This window comes from Neoarius graeffei, chromosome 27 (assembly GCF_027579695.1).
Source record: "Neoarius graeffei isolate fNeoGra1 chromosome 27, fNeoGra1.pri, whole genome shotgun sequence".
NCBI classification, from domain to species: domain Eukaryota; kingdom Metazoa; phylum Chordata; class Actinopteri; order Siluriformes; family Ariidae; genus Neoarius; species Neoarius graeffei.
In genome coordinates this window covers 9,514,098-9,540,284 of record NC_083595.1, presented here as the reverse complement: position 1 = coordinate 9,540,284, position 26,187 = coordinate 9,514,098, and the positions used below count along the sequence as shown (strand labels likewise).

At 47.6% G+C, this 26,187-nt stretch overlaps 1 protein-coding gene across 4 annotated transcripts in view; it reads right to left on the bottom strand.

Moving 5' to 3' along the window:
• Positions 1-25,204, bottom strand: part of glis2a (GLIS family zinc finger 2a) — a 59,675-nt gene extending 34,471 nt beyond the window's left edge. The window contains exons 1-3 of one of the 4 annotated variants that reach the window (XM_060911374.1): positions 24,696-25,204; positions 16,564-16,670; positions 9,824-9,963 (exon numbers count right to left, since the gene is read on the bottom strand). In XM_060911374.1, coding sequence (XP_060767357.1) covers positions 9,824-9,956 — 133 coding nt within the window. In that variant the 5' untranslated portion in view covers positions 9,957-9,963; positions 16,564-16,670; positions 24,696-25,204. The remainder of the gene's footprint in view (positions 1-9,823; positions 9,964-16,563; positions 16,671-24,695) is intronic. The other 3 variants (XM_060911372.1, XM_060911373.1, XM_060911371.1) reach the window with 3 other exon arrangements.
• Between the last annotated feature and the right edge of the window lie 983 nt (positions 25,205-26,187).

Genomic DNA, 26,187 nt, shown 5'->3' with positions numbered 1-26,187 from the left:
AGGCAGGGTTTGAGTTGATCAGAGAAGGCAGGGTTTGAGTTGATCAGAGAGGGCAGGGTTTGAGTTGATCAGAGAGGGCGGGGTTTGAACAAGTCAGAGGGCAGGGTTTGAGTAAGTCAGAGAGGGCAGGGTTTGAGTAGATTAAAGAGGGCAGGGTTTGAGTAAGTCGGAGAGGGCGGGGTTTGAGTAGATTAAAGAGGGCAGGGTTTGAGTAGATCAGAGAGGGCAGGGTTTGAGCAAGTCAGAGAGGGCAGGGTTTGAGTAGATCAGAGAAGGCAGGGTTTAAGTAAGTCAGAGAGGGCGGGGCTTGAGTAGATCAGAGAGGGCAGGGTTTGGGTAGGTCAGAGAGAGCGGGGTTTGAGTAAGTCAGAGAGGGCGGGGTTTGAATAAGTCAGAGAGGGCGGGGTTTGAGTTGATGAGAGAAGGCAGGGTTTGAGTAAGTCAGAGAGGGCAGGGTTTGAGTTGATCAGAGAAGGCAGGGTTTGAGTAAGTCAGAGAGGGCAGGGTTTGAGTTGATCAGAGAAGGCAGGGTTTGAGTAAGTCAGAGAGGGCAGGGTTTGAGTTGATCAGAGAAGGCAGGGTTTGAGTAAGTCAGAAAGGGCAGGGTTTGAGTTGATCAGAGAAGGCAGGGTTTGAGTAAGTCAGAGAGGGCAGGGTTTGAGTTGATCAGAGAGGGCAGGGTTTGAGCAAGTCAGAGAGGGCGGGGCTTGAGTAGATCAGAGAGGGCAGGGTTTGGGTAGGTCAGAGAGAGCGGGGTTTGAGTAAGTCAGAGAGGGCAGGGTTTGAGTAAGTCAGAGAGGGCAGGGTTTGAATAAGTCAGAGAGGGCGGGGTTTGAATAAGTCAGAGAGGGCGGGGTTTGAGTCGATCAGAGAAGGCAGGGTTTGAGTCGATCAGAGAAGGCAGGGTTTGAGTAAGTCAGAGAGGGCAGGGTTTGAGTTGATCAGAGAGGGCGGGGTTTGAGTTGATCAGAGAGGGCAAGGTTTGAGTTGATCAGAGAGGGCGGGGTTTGAGTTGATCAGAGAGGGCGGGGTTTGAGTAAGTCAGAGAAGTCAGGGTTTGAGTAGATCAGAGAGGGCAGGGTTTGAGAGTGAGAGAGGGCAGGGTTTGAGTTGATCAGAGAGGGCATGGTTTGAGTTGATCAGAGAAGACAGGGTTTGACTAAGTCAGAGAGGGCAGGGTTTGAGTTGATCAGAGAGGGCGGGGTTTGAGCAAGTCAGAGAGGGCGGGGTTTGAGCAAGTCAGAGAGCGCGGGGTTTGAGCAGGTTAGAGAGGGCAGGGTTTGAGCAGGTTAGAGAGGGCAGGGTTTGAGTAAGTCAGAGAGGGCAGGGTTTGAGTAGATTAAAGAGGGCAGGGTTTGATTAGATTAAAGAGGGCAGGGTTTGAGTAAGTCAGAGAGGGCAGGGTTTGAGTTGATCAGAAAGGGCAGGGTTTGAGTAAGTCAGAGAGGGCAGGGTTTGAGTTGATCAGAGAAGGCGGGGTTTGAGTTGATCAGAGACGGCGGGGTTTGAGTTGATCAGAGAGGGCGGGGTTTGAGTAAGTCAGAGAGGGCAGAGTTTTAGTTGATCAGAGAAGGCAGGGTTTGAGTTGATCAAAGAGGGCGGGGTTTGAGTAAGTCAGAGAGGGCAGGGTTTGAGTAGGTTAGAGGGCAGGGTTTGAGTAAGTCAGAGAGGGCAGGGTTTGAGTAGATTAAAGAGGGCATGGTTTGAGTTGATCAGAGAAGACAGGGTTTGAGTAAGTCAGAGAAGGCAGGGTTTGACTAAGTGAGAGAGGGCAGGGTTTGAGTTGATCAGAGAGGGCAGGGTTTGAGTTGATCAGAGAGAGCGGGGTTTGAGCAAGTCAGAGAGGGCGGGGTTTGAGCAGGTTAGAGAGGGCAGGGTTTGAGCAGGTTAGAGAGGGCAGGGTTTGAGCAGGTTAGAGAGGGCAGGGTTTGAGCAGGTTAGAGAGGGCAGGGTTTGAGTAAGTCAGAGAGGGCAGGGTTTGAGTAAGTCAGAGGGCAGAGTTTTAGTTGATCAGAGAAGGGAGGGTTTAAGTAAGTCAGAGAGGGCAGGGTTTGAGTTGATCAGAGAAGGCAGGGTTTGAGTTGATCAGAGAGGGCGGGGTTTGAGTTGATCAGAGAGGGCGGGGTTTGAGTTGATCAGAGAGGGCGGGGTTTGAGTAAGTCAGAGAGGGCAGAGTTTTAGTTGATCAGAGAAGGCAGGGTTTGAGTAAGTCAGAGAGGGCAGGGTTTGAGTTGATCAGAGAGGGCAGGGTTTGAGTAAGTCAGAGAGGGCGGGGTTTGAGTAAGTCAGAGAGGGCGGGGTTTGAGTTGATCAGAGAGGGCGGGGCTTGAGTAGGTTAGAGAGGGCAGGGCTTGAGTAAGTCAGAGAGGGCGGGGCTTGAGTAAGTCAGAGAGGGCAGGGTTTGAGTAAGTCAGAGAGGGCAGGGTTTGAGTTGATCAGAGAGGGCAGGGTTTGAGTAAGTCAGAGGGCAGAGTTTTAGTTGATCAGAGAAGGGAGGGTTTAAGTAAGTCAGAGAGGGCAGGGTTTGAGTTGATCAGAGAAGGCAGGGTTTGAGTTGATCAGAGAAGGCAGGGTTTGAGTTGATCAGAGAGGGCGGGGTTTGAGTTGATCAGAGAGGGCGGGGTTTGAGTTGATCAGAGAGGGCAGGGTTTGAGTAAGTCAGAGAGGGCAGAGTTTTAGTTGATCAGAGAAGGCAGGGTTTGAGTAAGTCAGAGAGGGCAGGGTTTGAGTTGATCAGAGAGGGCAGGGTTTGAGTAAGTCAGAGAGGGCGGGGTTTGAGTAAGTCAGAGAGGGCGGGGTTTGAGTTGATCAGAGAGGGCGGGGCTTGAGTAGGTTAGAGAGGGCAGGGCTTGAGTAAGTCAGAGAGGGCGGGGCTTGAGTAAGTCAGAGAGGGCGGGGTTTGAATAAGTCAGAGAGGGCGGGGTTTGAGTCGATCAGAGAAGGCAGGGTTTGAGTTGATCAGAGAAGGCAGGGTTTGAGTAAATCAGAGAGGGCAGGGTTTGAGTTGATCAGAGAGGGCAGGGTTTGAGTTGATCAGAGAGGGCAGGGTTTGACTAAGTCAGAGAGGGCAGGGTTTGAGTAGATTAGAGAGGACAGAGTTTGAGTTGATCAGAGAAGGCAGGGTTTGAGTAATTCAGAGAGGGCAGAGTTTGAATTGATCAGAGAGGGCGGGGTCTGAGTAAGTCAGAGAGGGCGGGGTCTGAGTAAGTCAGAGAGGGCGGGGTCTGAGTAAGTCAGAGAGGGCGGGGTCTGAGTAAGTCAGAGAGGGCGGATGTGGCAGTGGGGGCGTGGTCAAGTGGCGGTCTGTGACCGGAGGGTGGAGTCAGGGAAGGTCAGTGTCAGAATCACTACACCTGATGTGAATTAACCTGTGTTTGTGTGTCTTCCCTGCAACCATGCCTTATATAAGGAGAGAGAGAGAGAGAGAGAGAGCAGACAAAGGGAGTACTCTCCCGAACTAGATGTCTTGTGTGCGCGCGCGGGGCTGGGAGTGTGCGCGCACGGGGCTGGGAGAGTCTACGTGTGTCACTGAAAAGTGCAAAAATAAAGAGTTTGGAATTTCAGTTCTGGCCTGCCGTACTTCTGTGCTCCACCCACCCGTTGAAAGGTCTACAGTGGTGCTGAAGCCCGGGACCCAAGCACAGAAGAGAACAGCCCCATGGAGTCCTCCCCCTTCGCAGACCTGATCCAGGCCCTCACCACGGCCCAACAGAGCCAGCACCAGGCGCTGCTCGCCCTCCGAAAGGAGCAAGAACAACGGTTCGAGGCCCTAGTGCTGGCGCAACAGGAAGATCGTCAGGCGTTCCAGCACCTCCTCGCGTCGGCGGGGTCCACCATCTCCACCACTGCGGGCCCACTCCATGACCCTGAGGCCTTCCTCATGCTATTTGAACAAGCAGCAGAAGCCTCGGGGTGGCCGGTGGAACAGCGCGTGGCACGCCTCCTCCCCCTGCTAACGGGCAAGGCGCAGCTGGCCGCGCTACAGCTCCCCGCTGACAGCCGGCTGGTCTATGCGGACCTGCGCCGGGCCGTCCTCCAGTGTGTGGGGCGCACCCCTAAACATCGTCAGCACTTCTGCGCTCTGCGCCTAGAGGAGGTCGGCCACCCGTTCGCATTTGGCCAACAACTCTGGGACGCCTGCAGGCAGTGGCTGAGGGCTGACAACCACGACGCCGAGGGAGTCGTCGACCTCGTGGCACTGGAGCAGTTCATCGTGCAACTTCCCCAAGGAACGGCGGAGTGGGTCCAGTGCCATCGCCCGGCGTCGCTGGATCAGGCCATTGAGTTGGCGGAGGATCATTTGGCGGCTGTTCCTGCGGCAGGATCACAGATCCCCTCTTCGCTTCTCTCCTCTCTCTCCCCCTCCCCTTCTGTGTCTCGTCCTCGCCCCATTCCCCCACCGCGGAGGCAGGGGACGGCTCCCTCACAGCCGGTCCGCCGCACCCGCGGTGTCCTCCCGTTTCCCACTTCCGTGTCTGTCTCTCCCCACCAGGTGAGTGAGCCCCAGAGTACCGGTGCAGAGAGAAAGCCCGGGCCGGTTTGCTGGTGCTGCGGGGAGCCGGGCCACCTCCAACAGCAGTGCTCGGTGATGGGAGTGGGCGCAGTGGTTCGGATCCCCGACGCGCCAGGAGCCGCCCTCGATCGGGCCGAAGCGTATCACATACCGGTGAGTATCCAAGGGGATACATATCAGGCTTTGGTGGACTCTGGCTGTAATCAGACCTCAATTCACCAAAGCCTGGTGCAAGACGAGGCATTGGGGGAGCACAGGGGGTGAAGGTGTTGTGTGTACACGGGGATATTCACAGCTACCCTTTAGTGTCAGTCAACATTTTTTTCAGAGAGGAAAAATTTAGAGCAAAGGCGGCGGTTAATCCTCGCCTCACCCACTCGATAATTTTAGGGACTGATTGGCTGGGATTCGGGGAGTTAATGAGTCATTTAGTGAAGCATGGGTCCTGCCATATTTCAGCAAGGGGAGGTCCCGGTGTCGCTTTGGCAAGAGCAGCTGTCACAGAGCCGTCTACGTCATCTCCGCGTCAGAGTGAGGAGCCGCCAGCTCCTCCTCCCTCTCTCGCGGAATCCCTTGGGGATTTCCCGTTAGAGCAGTCGTGAGACGAGACTCTGCAGCATGCATTTGACCAAGTGAAAGTAATCGATGGTCAAACGCTCCAGCCAAACGCCACTCCGTCCTTCCCCTATTTGTCTATTATGAAGGATAGATTATACCGAGTGATGCAGGACACTCAAACTAAAGAACAAATCATGCAGCTCTTGATTCCAAAAAGCCACCGGGAATTGGCATTCCAGGCGGCTCACTTTAATCCCATGGCTGGACACTTAGGGCAGGATAAAACACTAGCCCGAATAATGGCCCGGTTCTATTGGCCAGGGATTCGCGGTGATGTCCGTAGGTGGTGTACGGCGTGCCGCGAATGCCAGTTAGTAAATCCAGCGGCCATCCCAAAAGCGCCTTTGCACCCTCTCCCATTATTCGAGACCCCATTCGAAAGAATTGGGATGGATTTCTTCGGACCATTAGATTGGTCAACACGAGGGTACTGCGTTATATTAGTTCCAGTGGACTATGCAACGCGATACCCAGAAGCAGTGCCTCTTCGCAATATCTCAGCACGCAGTATTGCGAAAGCGCTCTTCCGCGTCATCTCCCGAGTTGGAATTCCGAAAGAGATTCTGACTGATCAAGGCACCTTGTTTATGTCACGAACACTGAACAAACTTTATGGGTTATTAAGCCGATCCACACCAGCGTTTATCACCCACAAACGGACGGTTTAGTCGAACGATTCAATCGCTCCCTCAAAAATATAATTAAGAAATTCATAAGCGAGGATGCACATAATTGGGATAAATGGCTCGAACCCTTGTTGTTTGCAGTGCAAGAGGTCCCACAAGCCTCCACGGGGTTCTCCCCATTCGAATTGTTATATGGGCGTAAGCTGCGCGGCATTTTAGACGTGCTGCGAGAAAATTGGGAGGAGGGACCTTCACCAAGTAAAAATGAAATTCAATACATTATTGACCTGTGCGCAAAACTCCACACACTCACGCAGCTAACCCAGGAGAATTTGCGGCAGGCCCAAGAACAGCAAATCCACCTGTACAACAAGGGTACGAGCCTTAGGGAGTTCACACCAGGAGATAAAGTACTCGTACTGTTGCCCACATCGAGCTCGAAATTAATCACCAAGTGGCAAGGACCCTTTCAGGTCACACGGTGAGTCGGGGACATCGACTACGAGGTGAGGTGAACGGACAGGGGTGGAGCGCTACAGATTTACCACCTCAATCTACTCAAACTCTGGAACGAGGAGGTCCCCGTGGCATTAGTGTCAGTGGTTCCGGAGAAGGCAGAGCTGGGGCGGGAGGTTCAAAAGGGAGCATTGGCATCGCGTACCTCTCCGGTCCCCGGTGGAGACCACCTCTCCCCGACACAACTCGCGGAGGTTGCCCAGTTGCAGACAGAATTTTCGGACGTGTTCTCGCCCCTGCCCGGCCGCACCGACCTCATAGAGCACCACATTGAGACGCCCCCGGGGTGGTAGTGCATAGCCGCCCTTACAGGCTACCCGAACACAAGAAAAAAAGTGGTTCGGGAAGAACTCGAGGCCATGCACGAAATGGGCATCGTCGAGGAGTCCCACAGCGACTGGAGCAGCCCGGTGGTCTTGGTACCCAAGGCCGACGGGTCGGTCCGGTTCTGTGTAGACTATAGAAAATTCAACGCGGTGTCTAAATTCGACACATACCCAATGCCTCATATTGATGAGTTGCTCGATCGACTAGGCATGGCTCGCTTTTACTCGACACTGGATTTAACAAAGGGTTATTGGCAGATCCCCTTGTCTCCATTATCCCGAGAAATAAAACGGCCTTTTCCACACCGTTCGGCTTACACCAGTTTGTCACGCTTCCTTTTGGGCTGTTTGGGCCGTCCGCTACGTTTCAGCGGCTGATGGATAGGGTCCTCCGCCCCCACGCCACGTATGCTGCCGCATAGCTTGACGACCATTATTTATAGTAATGACTGGCCGCGGCACCTACAACACCTGAGGGCCGTCCTTAGGTCGCTGAGGCGGGCGGGTCTCACAGCCAACCCAAAGAAGTGTGCGATTGGGCAGGTGGAAGTACGGTATCTGGGCTTCCACTTGTGCAATGGGCAGGTGCGTCCCCAAATTAACAAGACTGCAGCGATTGCAGCCTGCCCAAGGCCCAAGACCAAAAAGGGGGTGAGACAGTTCCTGGGGCTGGCTGGCTATTATCGTAGATTTATACCTAATTATTCAGACGTCACCAGCCCACTGACTGATCTCACTTAAAAGGGGGCACCAGATCCGGTCCAGTGGACAGAGCAATGCCAGTGGGCTTTTTCTGAGGTAAAGGCTGCACTGTGTGGGGGGCCACTGTTACACTCCTCTGACTTTTCTCTCCCTTTTATATTGCAGACGGATGCGTCGGACAGAGGGTTGGGGGCTGTTTTGTCCCAGGAGGTGGAGGATCGCCCAGTGCTGTACATAAGTCGAAAGCTGTCAGTGTGTGAGGGGCGCTACAGCACCATAGAGAATGAGTGCCTGGCCATCAAGTGGGTGGTCCTCGCCCTCCGTTACTACCTGCTAGGACGCCCTTTCACCCTCTGTTCGGACCACACGCCCCTCCAGTGGCTCCACCGCATGAAGGATGCCAACGCGCGGATCACCTGTTGGTATCTGGCACTCCAACCCTTTAACTTCAAGGTGGTCCACAGGCTGGGGGCGCAAATGGTCGTGGCGGACTTCCTCTCCCGTCGGGGGGGGCAGTCGGCCACGGGCCGGACGGCTGCCCGGCCTGAGTCGGGCGGTAGGGGTATGTGGCAGTGGGGTCATGGTCAAGCATCGGTCTGTGACCAGAGGGTGGAGTCAGGGAAGGTAAGTGGCAGAATCACTACACCTGATGTGAATTAACCTGTGTTTGTGTCTTCCCAGCAACCATGCCCTATATAAGGAGAGAGAGGGCAGAGGAAGGGAGCACTCTCCCAAACCAGTTGTCTTGTGTGTGTGTGTATATGCGTGTGGCTGGGAGAGTGTACATGTGTCACTGAAAAGTGCAAAAATAAAGAGTTTGGAAACTCAGTTCTGGCCAGCCGTACTTCTGTGCTCCACCCACCCGTTGAAAGGTCTACAGCAGGGTTTGAGTAATTCAGAGAGGGCAGAGTTTGAGTTGATCAGGGAAGGCACGGGTTGAGTAAGTCAGAGAGGGCGGGCCTTGAGTAGATCAGAGAAGGCAGGGTTTGAGTAGATCAGAGAGGGCAGGGTTTGAGTAGATCAGAGAAGGCAGGGTTTGAGGAAGTCAGAGAGAGGGCAGGGTTTGAGTAGATTAGAGAGGGCGGGGTTTGAGTAGATCAGGGGTGTCCAAACTGATCCATAAAAGGGCCGTGTGGCTGCAGGTTTTCATTCCAGCCATGCAGCAGCACACCTGACTTGGCTCATTCAATCAACTGAACTGTCTTCACACAGTCAAATACTTGCAGCCACACCCACCCTTGATTAAAGGGTGGGTGTGTCAGTTGATTGAATAAGCCAAATCAGGTGTGCTGCTGCATGGCTGGAATGAAAACCTGCAGCCACATGGCCCTTTATGGATCAGTTTGGACACCCCTGGAGTAGATCAAAGAGGGCAGGGGTTGAGTAGATAAGAGAGAGCGGGGTTTGAGTAGATCAGAGAAGGCAGGGTTTGAGTAGATCAGAGAAGGCAGGGTTTGAGTAGATCAGAGAAGGCAGGGTTTGAGTAGATCAGAGAAGGCAGGGTTTGAGTAAGTCAGAGAGGGCAGGGTTTGAGTTGATCAGACAAGGCGGGGTTTGAGTAAGTCAGAGAGGGCGGGGTTGGAGTAAGTCAGAGAGGGCGGGGTTGGAGTTTATCAGACAGGGCGGGGTTTGAGGAAGCCAGAGAGGGCAGGGTCTCAGGAAGCCAGAGAGGGCGGGGTCTCAGGAAGCCAGAGAGGGCGGGGTCTCAGGAAGCCAGAGAGGGCGGGGTCTCAGGAAGTCGGAGGCATATTTCAGTTAAGTGCAATTTTGATCTGTGAACTTCTCGTGTGGCGGCACGGTGGTGTAGTGGTTAGCACTGTCGCCTCACAACAAGAAGGCCCGGTTTCAAGCCCCGTGGCCGACGAGGGCCTTTCTGTGTGGAGTTTGTATGTTCTCCCCGTGTCCGCGTGGGTTTCCTCCGGGTGCTCCGGTTTCCCCCACAGTCCAAAGACATGCAGGTTAGGTTAACTGGTGACTCTAAATTGACCGTAGGTGTGAATGTGAGTGTGAATGGTTGTCTGTGTCTATGTGTCAGCCCTGTGATGACCTGGCGACTTGTCCAGGGTGTACCCCGCCTTTCGCCCGTAGTCAGCTGGGATAGGCTCCAGCTTGCCTGCGACCCTGTAGAACAGGATAAAGTGGCTAGAGATAATGAGATGAGATGAACTTCTCGTGTTTTCTTTACGATCTCAACTTGAGCAAGAGGCAGTATGACCTCCAGCACCGCCTGCCTCACATTTCTGTCTATTCAAAATCTGTCACGTTAAAATTCCTGTAAATATACTCAATAAAGAAATGAGAGAACGCCAGGTGAGTGTGTAATTTAAGGCTCGGGTAGAATATAAGGCGACTGGGATATTAATTACAAACGCATTTGTATTTAAATCCAATCAGATATTTTTCCAAATGCAGTTTGACAGCCCTAATATGCACATGTGTATCTATCTATCATATATATATATATATATATATGTGTGTGTGTGTGTGTGTGTGTGTGTGTGTGTGTGTGTGTGTGTGCTGACCCGTGTCAGAGCTGCGTGTCGGGCGTGGTATTCTGGTTCGGGCGAATCGTAGCGGGGCACAGATGGATGTTCTGTGAGTTCTGTCCCGGCTCGATGAGACCTTCAGGTCCAGTGGCTCATCTAAGGAGAGCATGGTGTGCCTGTGGAATAAAAAAGTAAGAGAAAATTCTAAATGTTTCTCACACACACACACACATTCAAAATGTCCCTCCCTCACTCTGCACGCACACAGCTGGAAAGAGACGGACTAAATTTACTTCAGGCAACTGTAAGTGATTTACATTTCTTTCTGCTAGACGAGTACCAGCTACACACCCACACACACAATTACATCCTCCATCACGCATGCTGACAAGGTACAGTTGTCTCGGCATCTGGCCTATATCCACAGGCAGCACCCGCATATGCATGCGCACGTGTGTGTGTGTGTGTGTGTGTGTGTGTGTGTGTAAAACAGGTCACTAAGTGCACTCTCCCCACCACACTTTCATGCAGTTTTGCTTTGCAATGTTTTCATACTGTTTTGCTTCCACTCAGTGGCATTGCGAGAAGATTTCATTCCCAACAGTATCACATGACTCAATCATGAAGCAACACACACACACTTTCTCCCTCTCCAAGGAAACTCCCCTCAGTTGAGGAACGCAGACATTCGTGGTCTTGCTGGCCACTCCTTGGAAACACACACTCTCACTCCTCTCACATTTTCTCTCTTCTCCCCTTTCTTTCTTTTCTATACCCACCAGAACACACACACACACACACACACACACTCTCTCTCTCCTCCCTGCACTTTTCTTCTCCTCCCTTGTCATTCCTCTGTGTTTTCGCCAGTTACTTTTCCCCTCCTTCACTCTGCCTCCTGACTTTCCTACATGCCAGCGCTCACACACACACACCACCTGAAGCGACTGATCCTTGAGTGCTCACTGTTCCCTCACAGAATCTAAACAGACTACAACGCTGAATGCTGATGAAAATGAAATGTAACATGAAAACGGTGTCATATGATCTCGAATTGAGAACATGAAGCACTTTTTTCTTTTTACGAGCACACTTTCCTCTCCAAGTGAGTTGTGCACGCAACGCAGCTCTCTGTTGCGCTGCTTACGTTTTTGAATCCTGCCTTCACCACAGTGATTTGTTAAACCCTAGACTGAACCAGCTCGTGAAAAGCAGCACGTTTCGGAGACGTGTGAAGGCCTGGGTTTTATTTTAACCGCCATAGGCTCTCTCTCGTTTTTCTACACAGGCCATCATTCCATCCCTCTCTCCACTTTTCCTGACTGTAAGCTCCAACTTTTGACTCTCCTCTACATCTTCCTTCCTTCTTCCCTCTACTCCTTCACCGCTCGCATCAGTTTCTCTACCTTTCCCCTCCTTTGTGAAATTGTTCCTCTGGGTTTTTTTTTTCCTTCTGTCCCCGACTCAACCTCACTTTCCACTTCTCCAAGCTTAATGCCAACTTTTCTTTCAGCCAGCCGTTCGCTCTGGACCCTTCTCATAGCTTTCCTCGCCTTTTTCACCACCGTGGCTCGGACTCTCTACGTTTATCTTTTTCCCGTACGGTTTCTCTATAACGATTTTACTTTTCGATTCAATTTCTCTCACAATGCCGAATTTCTGTAAATGTTTATCTTTTCTACTTGTGATGTCTCATATTTAACATTCTCGTGTTTTCTCCCTCCCTCCCTTGGTCTCTTTTACCGGCAGTGACTCCTTCCTTCCAAAGCTCTTATGCACTGCCCATATTCAGTCCACACACACACAGTCTGTAAGCCACATGCAATCCAAGTGTCTCCTATTATAAAGGAGTGGCTCACTCACGCAAATATCCACACACACACACTTATGCATAACAGGATGAGGTCTGAGCACAAAGCAGAGCTGACTAATGAGCCGCTGATGAGAGAGACACAACAGCTTCCAAAAAAGAGATGAAAATTCACCCCTCCTTCCTTCGTTTTCACTTGTGGTTTTAATTTTCAATCCAAACTTAGATGTTTCTCTGGAAGGACCAGACATTCTTCCAGTCTAAGCACTGGTGAGCTTTATGAAAGCACAATCTCGCCTAAATATTGCAAACAGTTGTATCGCATGCAGATTTCTGAACGTACCAATGGTGTCGTTCGTACACTGATGAATATGAAAGTGCTATTCGCTCAGTTGTTCCATGGCCAGGTGTGCGGTAGGTATTCCCATGTTGGCCCGCTCTCAAATAAGCAGATAAAAGGTGTCGAGTTGATTTCGAGTGTGGCATTTGGATTTGTACCCTGTTAACTTTCGATATGAAGTCCAAAGAGCTGATACTGCCAGTGATCAAGCCAAGGTTAGACTGAAAAATCGAAACAAACCCATTAAAGGAGGTCGCAGAAACATTAGGTTTGACCAAATAAACCATTTGGTACCTTCTTGCAAAGAAAGATCGCACTGGTGAGCTCAGAACTGGTGAACATCAAAAAGCCTAGAAGACCATGGAAAACAACTTATGGTGGATAACAGGAACTCTTTCCCTGGTGAAGAAAAACCCATAGCTAGATCAAGAACACCTACCAGGAGGTAAGCATATCTGTGTTCAAGTCAACAACTTCACCAGAGGGTTCACCCTCAAAAACAGGAAGACCAAAACATCTTGGGGAGGCAAAAAAGTCGGTACAGTTCTAGAACAACATCCTATGGACACATGAGAAAGATGAACTTGTCCCAGAATGAGGAGAAGAGAAGGAACTGCTCATGAGTCAAAGCAGACCACCATGTATTACAGCTGCCAATGGAACTGGCTCCCTTGTACTGATTGACTGCTTGATGTGACTGCTGAAAAGCAGAAGGATGAATTCTGAAGTGTTGAAGGCTGTATAATCTCCTCAGATTCAGCTTCAAAACTCATTGGACGGTGTGTCACAGTGCAGGTGGACAATGACCCCAGGCAGATGTTACAGGTGATTTTTGAAATCAGGTGAATCTGGATTTACCTAGGTGAATTAGGTCAACATTCTTAAAAAAGGATTTTTCAGGAGGGGACTCTTAAACAAGAGTGCTCTGAGAACACAATATCCCCCGCTGGTAACTTGGCTATAACTCTGGTAAAACACGACTGAATTGAACAAAATTGCAATATGCGTATTACCGACATATCACAAAGAATCCTGTCAAGTTTTGTGAAATTCATCCAAAAATTGTGAAAGGAGTTGATTTCAGAAGGTGAGCACCCTTCCCGGGACGGACGGACATCACCACGACATGATCACCCTTCGGGCCTTTCAGCCAGAGGGGGATAAAAATTGTGAGGGAAGTTGATTTCAGAAAGCAAGCACACCTTGATGAAATTACCAAAGTACAAGTGTGTTAATAATCAAGGGCATAACTCTGGTAAAATTTGCCCAAATTAAACAAAATTTCAATCTGCGTATAACTGTCACAAAGCCTTCTGCCAAGTTTGGTGAAATTCCTCCACAAATTGTGAGAGGAGTTGATTTCAGAAGAACGTACACCCTCATGAAATTGCCGAAGTACAAGTTATTTAATCAAGGGCTGTAACTCTGGTAAAATGTGACCCAATTTAATGAAATTACAATATGCGTACTAGCGACATAAAACAAAGAATCCTGCCAAGTTTCGTGAAATTCCTCCAAAAATTGAGAGGAGTTGATTTCAGGTGGTGAGCACACTTCCCAGGACATTGCCACGACATAATCTCCCTTTGGACCTTTCGGCCAGCAGGGGATTTAAAAAAAAAAAAAGGGACTTGGATTTTTTTGGGGGGGTTCATAAGTCCAAGTCATTAAAGAAAATTTCGAGTCGAGTCTGAGAACAAGACTCCGCCCGCACCATTTAACAGTGGCTGTTGCTGCCTTTCTGTGAAACCATCCCTGCTACAGTCAGTGCATTTACATGCACATAGAGAAAATCGAATTTCTGCCGTAGCTCGACTGAAATCGAAGTTCTAAATGCCATGGAAACACCTTAGCTCGGCTGAAATCGAACCGAACTGGATTTCTCGTAATCGAGCTACGCGACCTAGATTATGCGACTGTAGCCGAGCTACTTAGTGCATGTAAACCCTATCGAGCTACGTAGTCGAGCTGCTTACTTCAGCACTGCCCCTTCCGGAAGTGATGAGTGACGAGACCACAAGCGGGAAACACAACAGCCTCGGTCGGCATGACAACAGTAGTAGAAACGTGCACTTCTGGAGCAATGAGTAGATAGAGTTCATGCTCATTCAGCTTAAGGAGTTGTGTGTATATATAATTAGTGCTGTCAAGCGATTAAAATATTTAATCGCGATTAATGTCGCGACTGTCATAGTTAACTCGCAATTAAATCGCACATTTTTGTCACATGAAAAACCATTGTAATTCTCTTATCAGCATAAAAAAGTGAATGGGCTTGCTTTGTACCAATGTTTTTTTTTTATTGCAGAGCATAACACGTCTTGTCACAGCCACTGACATCCATAACTTCCATATTAGATGAGAAAACCAAGGGATGAAAAATAAAGTGCATATCACTGTGAAAATAAAAAAAATGTTTTTTTTTACTCTTCATTAGTTTCTTTTGAAGAGAAGTATTTGCCATAAAAGAAGAAAAAAAACAGATAAAAATAAAAACATTCATCATACGTTCAAAAACGTTCATCATAGTGTGGCGCTGTATTCTCTAATTCTCACTGCTTATAACTCTACACCTACCCGGTGGAGATGAGCTGGGAAACTGAAGACTGAAGGAACAGTATTGAAAAGTATTTTTCCAGTCTCACCTGTGAAAGGTAATCCCATGTGATCTCGTTTGGACGGTAAACCTGTTGGTAAACGCAGCACATGAATGAGGCGTCTTTATTCTCGGCTACTGTCTAGATGCTATACCAGAGACGGTTGAAGAATCTCCACTTTGCCCCATCCAATATGGCGGCGAGGATGTTTATATGTCTATGCCTTTCTCCATCACTCACACGTACTCTTATTGAAGCAGCGCGCGACAAGCCTCAACAGGAACTATGGGTGACTCGCAGGCCCAAATTAGAATTTGCGTTAACAGCACTATTTTTTTTAATCGCGATAAATTGAGACCGCATTAACGCGTTATTATCGCGTTAACTTTGACAGCACTAATATATATATATATATCGATGTTGCTGTCCTCGTCGTTGTTCTTCTTGTGAGCACGGAACTGATAACTTTGTTTATACTCTCGAATAGCTCTTCTTCATGACGACAACCGGAAGTGTACCAACACAATGGGGCGTGTAGCGCCACCTGTGGCTCGGGTGCACAATGTACCTCACACAATAGCTCGATTTTCTTGTGTGCGTGTAGGATTGGATTTCTCTGGCACCCCTGCTGGGCCCCTTAGCTCGATTACCGACAGTAGCTCGATTTGGATGTGCATGTAAACGCACTGAGTGTTGGACTAATGTTACTGCTCGACTGCCCCATTTTAGTTAATAGGCTACAGATAACAAAGCTTGTTCATCGCTCAGCAAGCCCCGCCCATTATCAACAGAGCAATGAACATGGCGTGTCACTTCCTTCTCTGGGTGGAGTCTCACCAAATGATTGAAGTTCGAGGTTGTCCCCGTCGTCTCTTCGATAGTTCTTCTACATATGGAACACACAGCAGTGCATTTTTTTCCCCACTGCACGAGAAGTCTGTATAAGCAAAGCAGACAATCCTAGCAGCGTCCTCTCCAGCATTTTAGTGACATTAACGTTAGTTTGTTCCTGAGCATAGCGTATGAACAGGTGAATGTGCATTCTCTTGCATGAAATTAGTATAAAAATTAATGTAGATATAAATATCTTATGCCTGTTGCAAAAAATAGAAAAAAAAAGAAAAAATCCGAGTCCTCGATCCAATTTACGAGTCCGAATGCAGTTAATGCACGAGTCCAAGTCAAGGCACGAGTCCTTAAAATTAGGGCACAAATCGGAATCGAGTACTACAAGCCTGGTACTAATCAATGAAGAAATTAAACATTCCACTAGATTACCCAACCCTAAATCCTAATTCACCAAGGTAAATCTAGACTCACCTAGGTGAATCCACATTCACCCAAGTTCAAAAACGACCTGGAACACGTACTTCGAAAGCAACCCAAGACTTTTTTTAAGGTAAAGAAATGGAAAGTTCTGCATTGGCCAAGTCGATCACCAGAGCTGAATCCAACCGAGCTCCATTTTAAAGCAAAATGCCTCAAGAACAAGCAGGAACTGAAGACGCTGTGGTTAAAAACCTGGCAGAGCACCAGCAGTGAAGAAACCCAGTGTCTGGTGATGTCTGTGGGTTCCAGTCTTCAGGAAGTCATCGACCACAAAGGATTTAAAACCGCATATTTAAAATGGCACTTTAATGAATGGTTAGGTTAGTTTGTCCAATTAATTATGAGCTCATATTCATTATTTAATTTAAACGCCAACATACTGTGGTAGACAGCTGAAATAACGAGGTCCATTAACTATTAAATAACAAAAACGTGTCCAAATACTTATATTCCCTCACTGTATGTATCTGTAGGACCAATAAAAAAGTACGAGCTCTGATGTGATATTGGGCTCGTCCCAGGTCCTCAGGCTAATGATTTGTCCACCCTGTGAGGTGAGGCTCCCTGGCCATCCTGGGATTCAAACTCAGTCTGATGACCTTTCCTGGTAGCCTCGAAGAAGATCAGAGGAACAGGCAGGAGCGAGACTGAAAGGATTTCAATTCGGAAAAACGCTGAAGGGAAAACGAAAGAACCGTACCGGATCGGGACTGAGTGTTGCTGAGAAGCCGGGCAGCTGATTTTTGAACAATCTTGCTTCTTCAGCGTCTGGTTCCCCCCATCACCACCTCCATCTCTCCTTCAAGTCTGAACACACACATTTATATACATTCCTCAGTGCGCAGCAGATTCACTCAATTTGTTTTCAATGTGCTTTTGTGTGTGGAACAGAAATGCAGGGAAATGCGCCAAGCTAATAAACAATAACAAAAACCAGCTGCAGGCCTGACATGCTGAGAGAAAGTGTGTGTGTGTGTGTGTGTGTGTGTGTTGCCTTTACTTCAAGAGGTAAAATAACATAGCCGTAGGTGATCCAGAAATCCTCTGTCATCACACACTCTCGGTCCTTCTACCCTGAGAACATCTTTGCTTGACTTTTCTCTCTTTCTCTCACTCAGGTTATATTTTCCATCCCCACACACACACACACACAGAGGGGGAGAGGAATTCTCTGCGTGTTTGTTTTGGAAATACATCGCCCTGCAGGGACTGAGAGAAAGAGAGAGAGGAGCTGAGGTGGTTTGATGTCTCACAAGAAAAGAATGTCTTTCTGTGATGCTTTACCAAACCACTAAACTTGATGACCTTCCTAACGTTACTGACTGAGTTGTCACACACGTACACACACACACACACACACCCACTCACTCTTACAGTCATATAGGCATGCCAAACATCTCTCCTTCGCCACTCTTTCCCCTTCTCCGGCTGCTGTTTTGCACACGCTAGCTTCACTCTTACACTCAGTTGCATCATTACCGCTTTGCAGTTTTGGCTTATTTTCAGGCCAAGACATGTTGCTAAGGAACCAGCTCTGTCCTGGCGACTGGAAAAAACTAAGCTACATACTATCAAATTGCATACTTCCATGCTAAATACCACATTAGTGTGTATTATCAGACTAAATGGTATCGCCGTTTTACTTTAAAGACGTTATTTTCCTCCACACTACCAAGCTAACTGAACATTAACATACCATATGAGATGGCGTCATTTCATACGACCAAGTTATTTCCTTGCAGCCTCCCGTATTAAACTGTAACTCAGTCTACACATCCTAAATAGTACGTATAAATAGTACGCTACCTCCTCAAACAGTATCTAAGATACTACCAGACCGCATGGTATACAACACTTTTCTCTCAAAGAAAATGAATATTACTTGACTAAAAAGCACGTCAGAAGAGTTCTCCTTCATACTATCCTACTAAACAGTGTATAAAAAGAGTACAGTACGCTAATATCCCAGTTGCGTATCAGAAACTTAGACATCACTTTCTTCCATACTGCCTGTACTACATAGTATGTAGTATAATCGTAAATATAAGTTCTGTCCCCATCTCCATACTAAACATCCATCCATCCATCCATTATCCGTAACCGCTTATCCTGTGCAGGGTCGTGGGCAAGCTGGAGCCTATCCCAGCTGACTATGGGCGAGAGGCGGGGTACACCCTGGACAAGTCGTCAAATCATCGCAGGGCTGACACAGAGACAAACAACCATTCACACCAATTTAGAGTCGACAATTAGCCTAACCTGCATGCCTTTGGACTGTGGGGGAAACCAGAAGAATCCCACGCAGACACAGGGAGAACATGCAAACTCCACACAGAAAGGCCCCCATCGGCCACTGAGCTCGAACCCAGAACCTTCTTGCTGTGAGGCGACAGTGCTAACCAGTACTAACCACTACACCACCGTGCCGCCTCCATACTAAATACTTTGACAAAATTATACCAGTCATCTTCTTAAGAGTTCTGAACATTTCATCTACTTAGGCAGTGCAGTTACCAACACAAACTCATCAGACTTGGAGGTAGACCGCCGGATTCAAGCCACCGCCAAAGCCTTCGGTGCATTACAAAAGCAACTATGGTCTCGCCATGACAGCAAGAGAACCACCAAGTTGAAAGTATACAATGCTGCAGTCTTACCATCTCTGCTTTACACCACCAAATGCATGACGCTCTACCGGAAACATTTCAAGAAACTGACCAGGCTACAACTCCAACACCTGCGTCAAATCCTCAAAATAAGATGGCAGGACAAGGTCCCCAATGTAGAAGTCCTCAGGCAAACCAGTACAGTAAGCATGGAAGCCCCGATCACAGCCTCCTAACTTCATTGGGCTGGACACACCTGGCGCATGCCTGACATGCAACTACCCAAAGCCATTTTCTATGGAGAACTGAGCCGAGGAAAGAAGAGACAAGGAGGATAAAAACTGAGGTACAAAGACGTCTTGAAGAGGAACATGAAGAATGCCGGAGTTATCGATCAGACATGGGAAAGGGATGAGCCTCGGATAGAGCAACATGGCGAAGCATAATTAAAAGCTCAGTGTCCGCAATTGAAGACAAGCATTAAAGGGAGTATACGAGGGCTCACGAAGCCAGACATTCCATGGCAGCTCAGCCAGGCCGTTTGTGCCACCGCTGTGGACAACTCTGATGCTCTGGTGCAGCCCATCTGCGTTTCGGCGCATCCTAATGAAGCAGTCATCATGGACAGCAGCCGCAGAGTCATCTTCTTGCATACTACCATAAGAGTGTGTACTAAATAGTATGTCAACTCAACATGTACTTCCATCCTTAGTATAGGATGTATAGTAATTAAAAGAGTAGATTAAAAGTGGCGATACCACGAGTTGGCCTTGTGGTTAGCATGTCCACCTCTCAACTGGGAGATTGAGAGTTCGACTTGCGGTACCAAAAACCATCATAAATGTACTGCACACCACAATACAGATGTGAGTAGGGAGTCAAACTCTCATGGTTACCAGAGGACCAGCCCCCCCACTGTAACCCTAGCTACATAACAGGTAAGAGCTATAGCGAGCTATAGAAACGGAGCTCGGCGCTACCCAATATGCCTTCAAGGCCTGGTTAGTACTTGGATTGGAGACTGCCTGGGAGTACCAGGTGCTGGCACAGGAAGGACTTTGACTTCTGATTAAAGTGGCATATTAGGAGGCTGTGTAATCATATGTAAACATCATGAGAACCGTAGTATGCTACCATGAGAAATTCAAGAGATGGCGTACTATTCCAACATACTTTTAAAGTCCCAATGATCTGGCATTACATGACATGACATGAGATTCATATCACAGCGTGCTGAAGCGTTTGACAACACTTTACACAACAACCAATAGCATTTGAGATTCTCCACATTCCCTTGGAATTGAAACAAATCTGACAGGAGCTTCTGCCAGGATCAGACGACATGATATTTTTGTCTTTCTTAATGGATGCTGTGTCAGATTTGGCAATCATAATGCCATAAATTGTTGCTGGGTCTTGGTCAGGAGACAGGCAACACTACAAGTTTGGCCCCGACCAATCATCATTCACATCCTTGCGTATCACCAGGGAGGAGGGTCATTTTTCAAATGGTCAATCATGGCCATCAAGGAACAGGTTGTAGGATTTGTCAAACTGGACAAGAAAATACAAAACTTTTCATCGTGGTGTCTATTCATGCCACATTGCTGTTTTTTCGATTATGTCACACTACTGTAGTGATTTTTGTCAATTTTGGACGGAGGACGATGATGGATGACAGACACATGATCACATAAGCTCATCCAGCCTGGCCTGAGGCCGGATAAGCTAATAAAAACCACTGCTGTGGTCATCACTATCCTCTTGCAATAGGACCAGTTTGGATGGCAAAAACAATGTTAGTAGGACCTTAAATTTAATTGGAATACAAAAATATCAACTCATCATGCCAAAAGAGTTAAAAAGAAAAGTTTTGAGTGAGAAAAAGAAAGGTTCACTTCTGGTTTTACTGGCAGGGGGATACAGTGTGCGTCAGGTTGCTTCCATCCTCAATATTTCAAAGACGGCAGTTCATAAGAACAAGGTCAAGCAGCAGACATTGGGGACAACAAAATTACAGACAGGAAGAGGGCAAAAACGACTCTCCACTGACTGGGATGATCATCAACTCTTTCGTATGTCACTCAACAACCGTAGGATGGCATCAAGTGACCTACAAAAAGAATGGTAAATGGCAGTTGGGATTAAATCCACCGCAAGGACGGTTCGAAACAGGCTTCTCCGGATGGGGCTGAAGTCATACAAAGATAGAAAAAAAGCTCTTCATCAATGAGAGGCAAAGAAGAGCCAGGCTGAGGTTTGTGAAAGACTATAAGGATTGGACCATAGAGGACTGGAGTAAGGTCATCTTCTCTGATGAGTCCAATTTTCACTGTAACTCTGATTAAATATGATGTAAATTCAACATTATTTTTCTCACCAACGCTTCTCTCATAGACGAGCAACTAGCATTGCTGGAAAGTGGTTCCATTTCATGTGATATGCGATCCTTGCGACGAACAGTTCGTGAGCAATTTAACGGAGAAAATTCACCGGGATGTGAATCTGGACCTGATCTGCGTCCATCTTGTGAGCCGTAGCGATCTCGTGCACTACTGTTGCGCGAGTTTTGCTAAAAACTGAGCTAAGCAGGCTAAAATGTAAACTATAAACTGACGCCACACGTTAAGATCAAAAGTAGCAGCGTTATCTTGACTGGCTGTCAAAGTTTCAGCAGTTTGACTGAATCTTGCATATTTTTTGTCCTGCTATTAGTTAGTAAGTATATCTTCTTTTTTTTTTAAAGTTACACTGTATGAACCCATTAGTGGATCGACTAAAAAAAAAAAAAAAAAATAGTCTCAGGCTATAGTCAATGAGCGATAATCCAACAAGAGCGGCGTTAGTGGTTAGCACTGTCGCCTCACAGCAAGAAGATTCTGGGTTCCAAGACCAGGTAAATTGGGGAGGGTTGAGTCAGGAAGGGCATCCAGTGTAAAACCTATACCAAATCAAATATGCGGAACAGATCTGCTGTGGCGACCCCGAAAAACAAGACCAGCTGAAAGTTGTTGTTCATAAGTCAGTAGAAAAAGTTAGATTGTACAAACAGCTAAGTCGATCAACTTAGAAAAAAATAGGTACCCTATGGGTTTTATTACTCTTAGTTTTCACAAAGGAGCTGATTTATTCCCACATGGGACTTATGTAATTGCACACTGAGCGGATCGCTCAAAAGATTCCAACGTTGTCTTCGCTGCCTTCTCGGGGTTTTGTTGAATGGCTGGAATTCTTGGCATAAAAATCTGCCAGAAAGCTAAAAAAAAAAAAAAAAACTTACAAAACCTTTCATCTGACCTTTCAGAAGGACCAAACAAAAGCTGTGATAATCAAAAGGTAAATTTTCTTAAAATAAACACCACTTACTTGATATCGAATCAGTAGCCTTGGCGAACCATGAGGTGAATTTTGTTTATCCTTTAATCTGCCGATTATCTTCCAATAGTGAGATCTTGCGTGGAGCCCCAGATCGAGGGAGATTATCAGTGGTCTTGTATGTCTTCCATTTTCTAATAACTGCTCCCACAGTTGATTTCTTCACACCAAGCTGCTTACCTATTGCAGATTCAGTCTTCCCAGCCTGGTGCAGGTCTACAATTTTGTTTCTGGTGTCCTTTGACAGCTCTTTGATCTTGGCCACAGTGCAGTTTGGAGTGTGACTGTTTGAGGTTGTGGACAGGTGTCTTTTATACTGATAACAAGTTCAAACAGGTGCCATTAATACAGGTAACGAGTGGAAGACAGCGGAGCCTCTTAAAGAAGAAGTTACAGGTCTGTGAGAGCCAGAAATCTTGCTTGTTTGTAGGTGACCAAATACTTATTTTACCGAGGAATTTACCAATTAATTCATTAAAAATCCTACAATGTGATTTCCTGGATTCTTCCCTCCCCCATTCTGTCTCTCATAGTTGAAGTGTACCTATGATGAAAATTACAGGCCTCTCTCATCTTTTTAAGTGGAAGAACTTGCACAATTGGTGGCTTACTAAATACTTTTTTGTCCCAATGTATGGCACCTTTAAAGTGCATATTCTGGACCAATTTCGGGGGGGGGGGGGGGGGGGTTATATGAAAGTATGTCCCTTTACACACTCATCCAGAAGGGTAATTTTGCACAAGGCCATCGGTCTACAGCAGAAAAAAATAAAACAACAAAACGCGTCTGGAAAAATCCCAAGGGAGTCTGGAGCCAGATTTGTGACGTTACCTGCGGAAGCACCAGCAGGCTGCGCGAGGTTGCACGGTTTCAGTGCACAGCCTGTGTAGACCAAGCGCTCCCATTTCTCTCTCATTGTCCGGTCTTTTGGAAAATGATGAGTACTAATCCCATCAAGACTGGTGTTGCTACACCCTCCTACGATACATCTGTTAACCATTTTAAGAAACTTTTATTATTCGTCACATGCACACTTCAAGCACAGTGAAATTCATCCTCTGCATTTAACCCATCTGAAGCAGTGAACACACGCACACACCACACCAGAGTGCCCGGGGAGCAGTCAGGGGTCAGGTACCTTGCTCAAGGGCACCTCAGCCCAAGGCCGCCCCACGTCAACCTAACTGGATGTCTTTGGATTGTGGGGGAAACCGGAGCACCCAGAGGAAACCCACGCAGACACAGGGAGAACATGCAAAATCCACACAGAAAGGTCCTTGCCAGCCGTTGGGTTCGAACCCAGAACCTGTGCGGTTTCCCCCACAGTCCAAAAACATGCAGGTTAGGTTAACTGGTGACTCTAAATTGAGCGTAGGTGTGAATGTGAGTGTGAATGGTTGTCTGTGTCTATGTGTCAGCCCTGTGATGACCTGGCGACTTGTCCAGGGTGTACCCCGCCTTTCGCCCGTAGTCAGCTGGGATAGGCTCCTCCGCTGTGAGGCGACCGTGCTAACCACTACACCACCGTGCCGCCCACATAATAATTACGTGATAACATTGAAGAAATTTGCAGAAAACCACCAGGTCGTTTTCTCATAAACAAACCAGCGCTGATGTAGGATTCAGAAGGAGGCATCCCGCACGCAATGTCACGAAAATCAATGTTTGCCGGGAAATCCAAATCCCAAGTTTTATCAGAGGCGGACCAATTCGCCTCAAATGGCTTGATTTCAACTGAACTTTTCTGGTATTGCGCAAGGTTTTAAAAAAAATTGCAGAGAATGCGACAGATATTTAACCAAAGTTTAATATAAAATAGGAGAATTACATTGATCTTGCGGGTGGCACAGTGGTGTAGTGGTTAGCGCTGTCGCCTCACAGCAAGAAGATCCGGGTTCGAGCCCCGTGGCCGGCGAAGGCCTTTCTGTGCGGAGTTTGCATGTTGTCTGCGTGGGTTTCCTCCGGGTGCTCCGGTTTCCCCCACAGTCCAAAGACATGCAGGTTAGGTTAACTGGTGACTCTAAATTGACCGTAGGTGTGAATGTGAGTGTGAATGGTTGTCTGTGTCTATGTGTCAGCCCTGTGATGACCTGGCGACTTGTCCAGGGTGAACCCCGCCTTTCGCCCGTAGTCAGCTGGGATAGGCTCCAGCTTGCCTGCGACCCTGTAGAACAGGATAAAGCGGCTAGAGATAATGAAATGAATGAAATGAATCACTTTAAAGACTTGAGTCAGAGGTCTTATAGATGCCAAAATTTACAAAATTAAGGGATTATTAGTGTTTAAAAACAAAAAACTGTAGAGCAAGACAAGCTCCCATGGGGCATGACAGCAATTCTCTAGGGAGCATTTTAGTGGATGAAGATGAGACTAGTACAGGATGACATCATAATAATAATAATAATAATAATAATATTGTTCTCTGAGAATATCTCCAAAACTTGTTGTTTTTCCTTGCTGTACTATGCCAGTAGTGTCAGTAATAATAAAGGGAATTCAAATCTCTAATCATTTCCGGTTACACACCTTCATCACTCGCCGACGTGCTGTGGGACGTTAGCTTATAGCCGTGCACTGATGCGCGCGCGCACCGACTATGAACACGACGGATTCGTTACACCTGTAGCTTCCTGTCGCGTGACAGTAAATGCATCATGTCACGCGCGCACCCTGCTCCACTGAATATACATACAGTATATCGAGTTTAGTGTATATAGAGTGTGCATGGTGTGTGTGTGTGTGTGTGTGTGTGTGTGTGCAGTTATAGCCAGACGGTCTGAGATCGAGCCTCAATGTCAGTCAGCTGGCCAGATGTTTCCGATATAACTCAGATGTGAGATTGGAGCCTACCTTTAAAGGGTGTTTTTGAAGGATTTAGTCGGTGAGGTCGCTCCTGGTTTTCCTCTAGAGGATTTGGGACACTTGATGATGATGATGATGATGATGTCTTCTGGGAAAAAAAAAACTCCAGAGATGAAATAATAATAATAATAATAATAATAATAATAATAATAATAATAATAAATCGACGAAAAGCAGCTTTGCTTCTCTTTAAATTTATTCTGTCTTCTTGGACACTTGTAGCCTTCTGGAGAACTTGTCTAATGTAATGTCAAAAATCAAGTTTCATAAAGGGAAAAAAAAACCCACTTAGTGTTGCTTTGTTTTCTAGAAGAACAGAGTAGCATCGCTCGTGCACGACGCCTGTCAAGTGTGCGTGTGTGCGTTTCTCTCTCGCGTGCGGCCACCGTCTGGCCCTCCTCTTTCCGCGTGCCCGTGTGGCAGCTGCGCGCGCCCTGGACACGTGACCGCTCGAGAGCTACCAGTCCACGCATATCCACACCCACAATCCCAAATGACCCCGTATTACACCGCATAGTGCACTACTTACAGCGTGGGAAACCCGTATTGTTTCTACACCCCTAAGTAGTGCACTGAAATAGGTGATCGAGAGCTATTTGAGATTCGACCAGCTCAAAGGCGCCACCACGCGCCCACGTGCGGTGCAACACTCTCTCTCTCTCTCTCTCTCTGTTTTCCAATCACGAGCTTTGTGCCAGACTGCGCAGACTCAATAGCCTGTTCCAAGGGCGTAGGTTTGGTATTCACATTAGTAGAGAGTAGTTATCCAGCCAGAGCAGGTCATGATATATTTTTTACCATATTAACATGCCATTGTTGTGTGTTATGCCTGATGTAAAGACTCTCGTCTCTGCGAGCCTACCATACAGATTTAATACTTGTCATTTTTAGGGCATACCTAACAACATGTGTTTTCTTTCTCTCTCTCTCTTCCCCCCCAATCTGTCCGTCTGAGTTACATGTTGGTCCTGGGATTGAGATGCTGGCCTCTTCTGGCCCTCGGACCTGCTTGATCCATCCTGGTGCCCTGTGTCTGGTCGGAGTTTTATCACACCGCTCCTGTGAAGGACGGCCCTTTGAGGACAGTTGAGGGTTATACCTGTTAAAACTGTTAATATTATAGTCATGCTCTCTGTTGTTGCCCAAATGAGGATGGGTTCCCTTTTGAGTCTGGTTCTTCTCAAGGTTTCTTCCTCATGTCGTCTGAGGGAGTTTTTCCTTGCCACCGTCGCCACAGGCTTGCTCATTGGGGATAGATTAGGGATAAAATTAGCTCATGTTTTAAGTCGTTCAAATTCTGTAAAGCTGCTTTGCGACAAAGTTTATTGTTAAAAGCGCTATACAAATAAACTTGATTTGATTTGATTTAGTGATGGGAATTTCGGCTCTGGCGGCACGGTGGTGTAGTGGTTAGCGCTGTCGCCTCACAGCAAGAAGGTCCTGGGTTCGAGCCCCGGGGCCGGCGAGGGCCTTTCTGTGT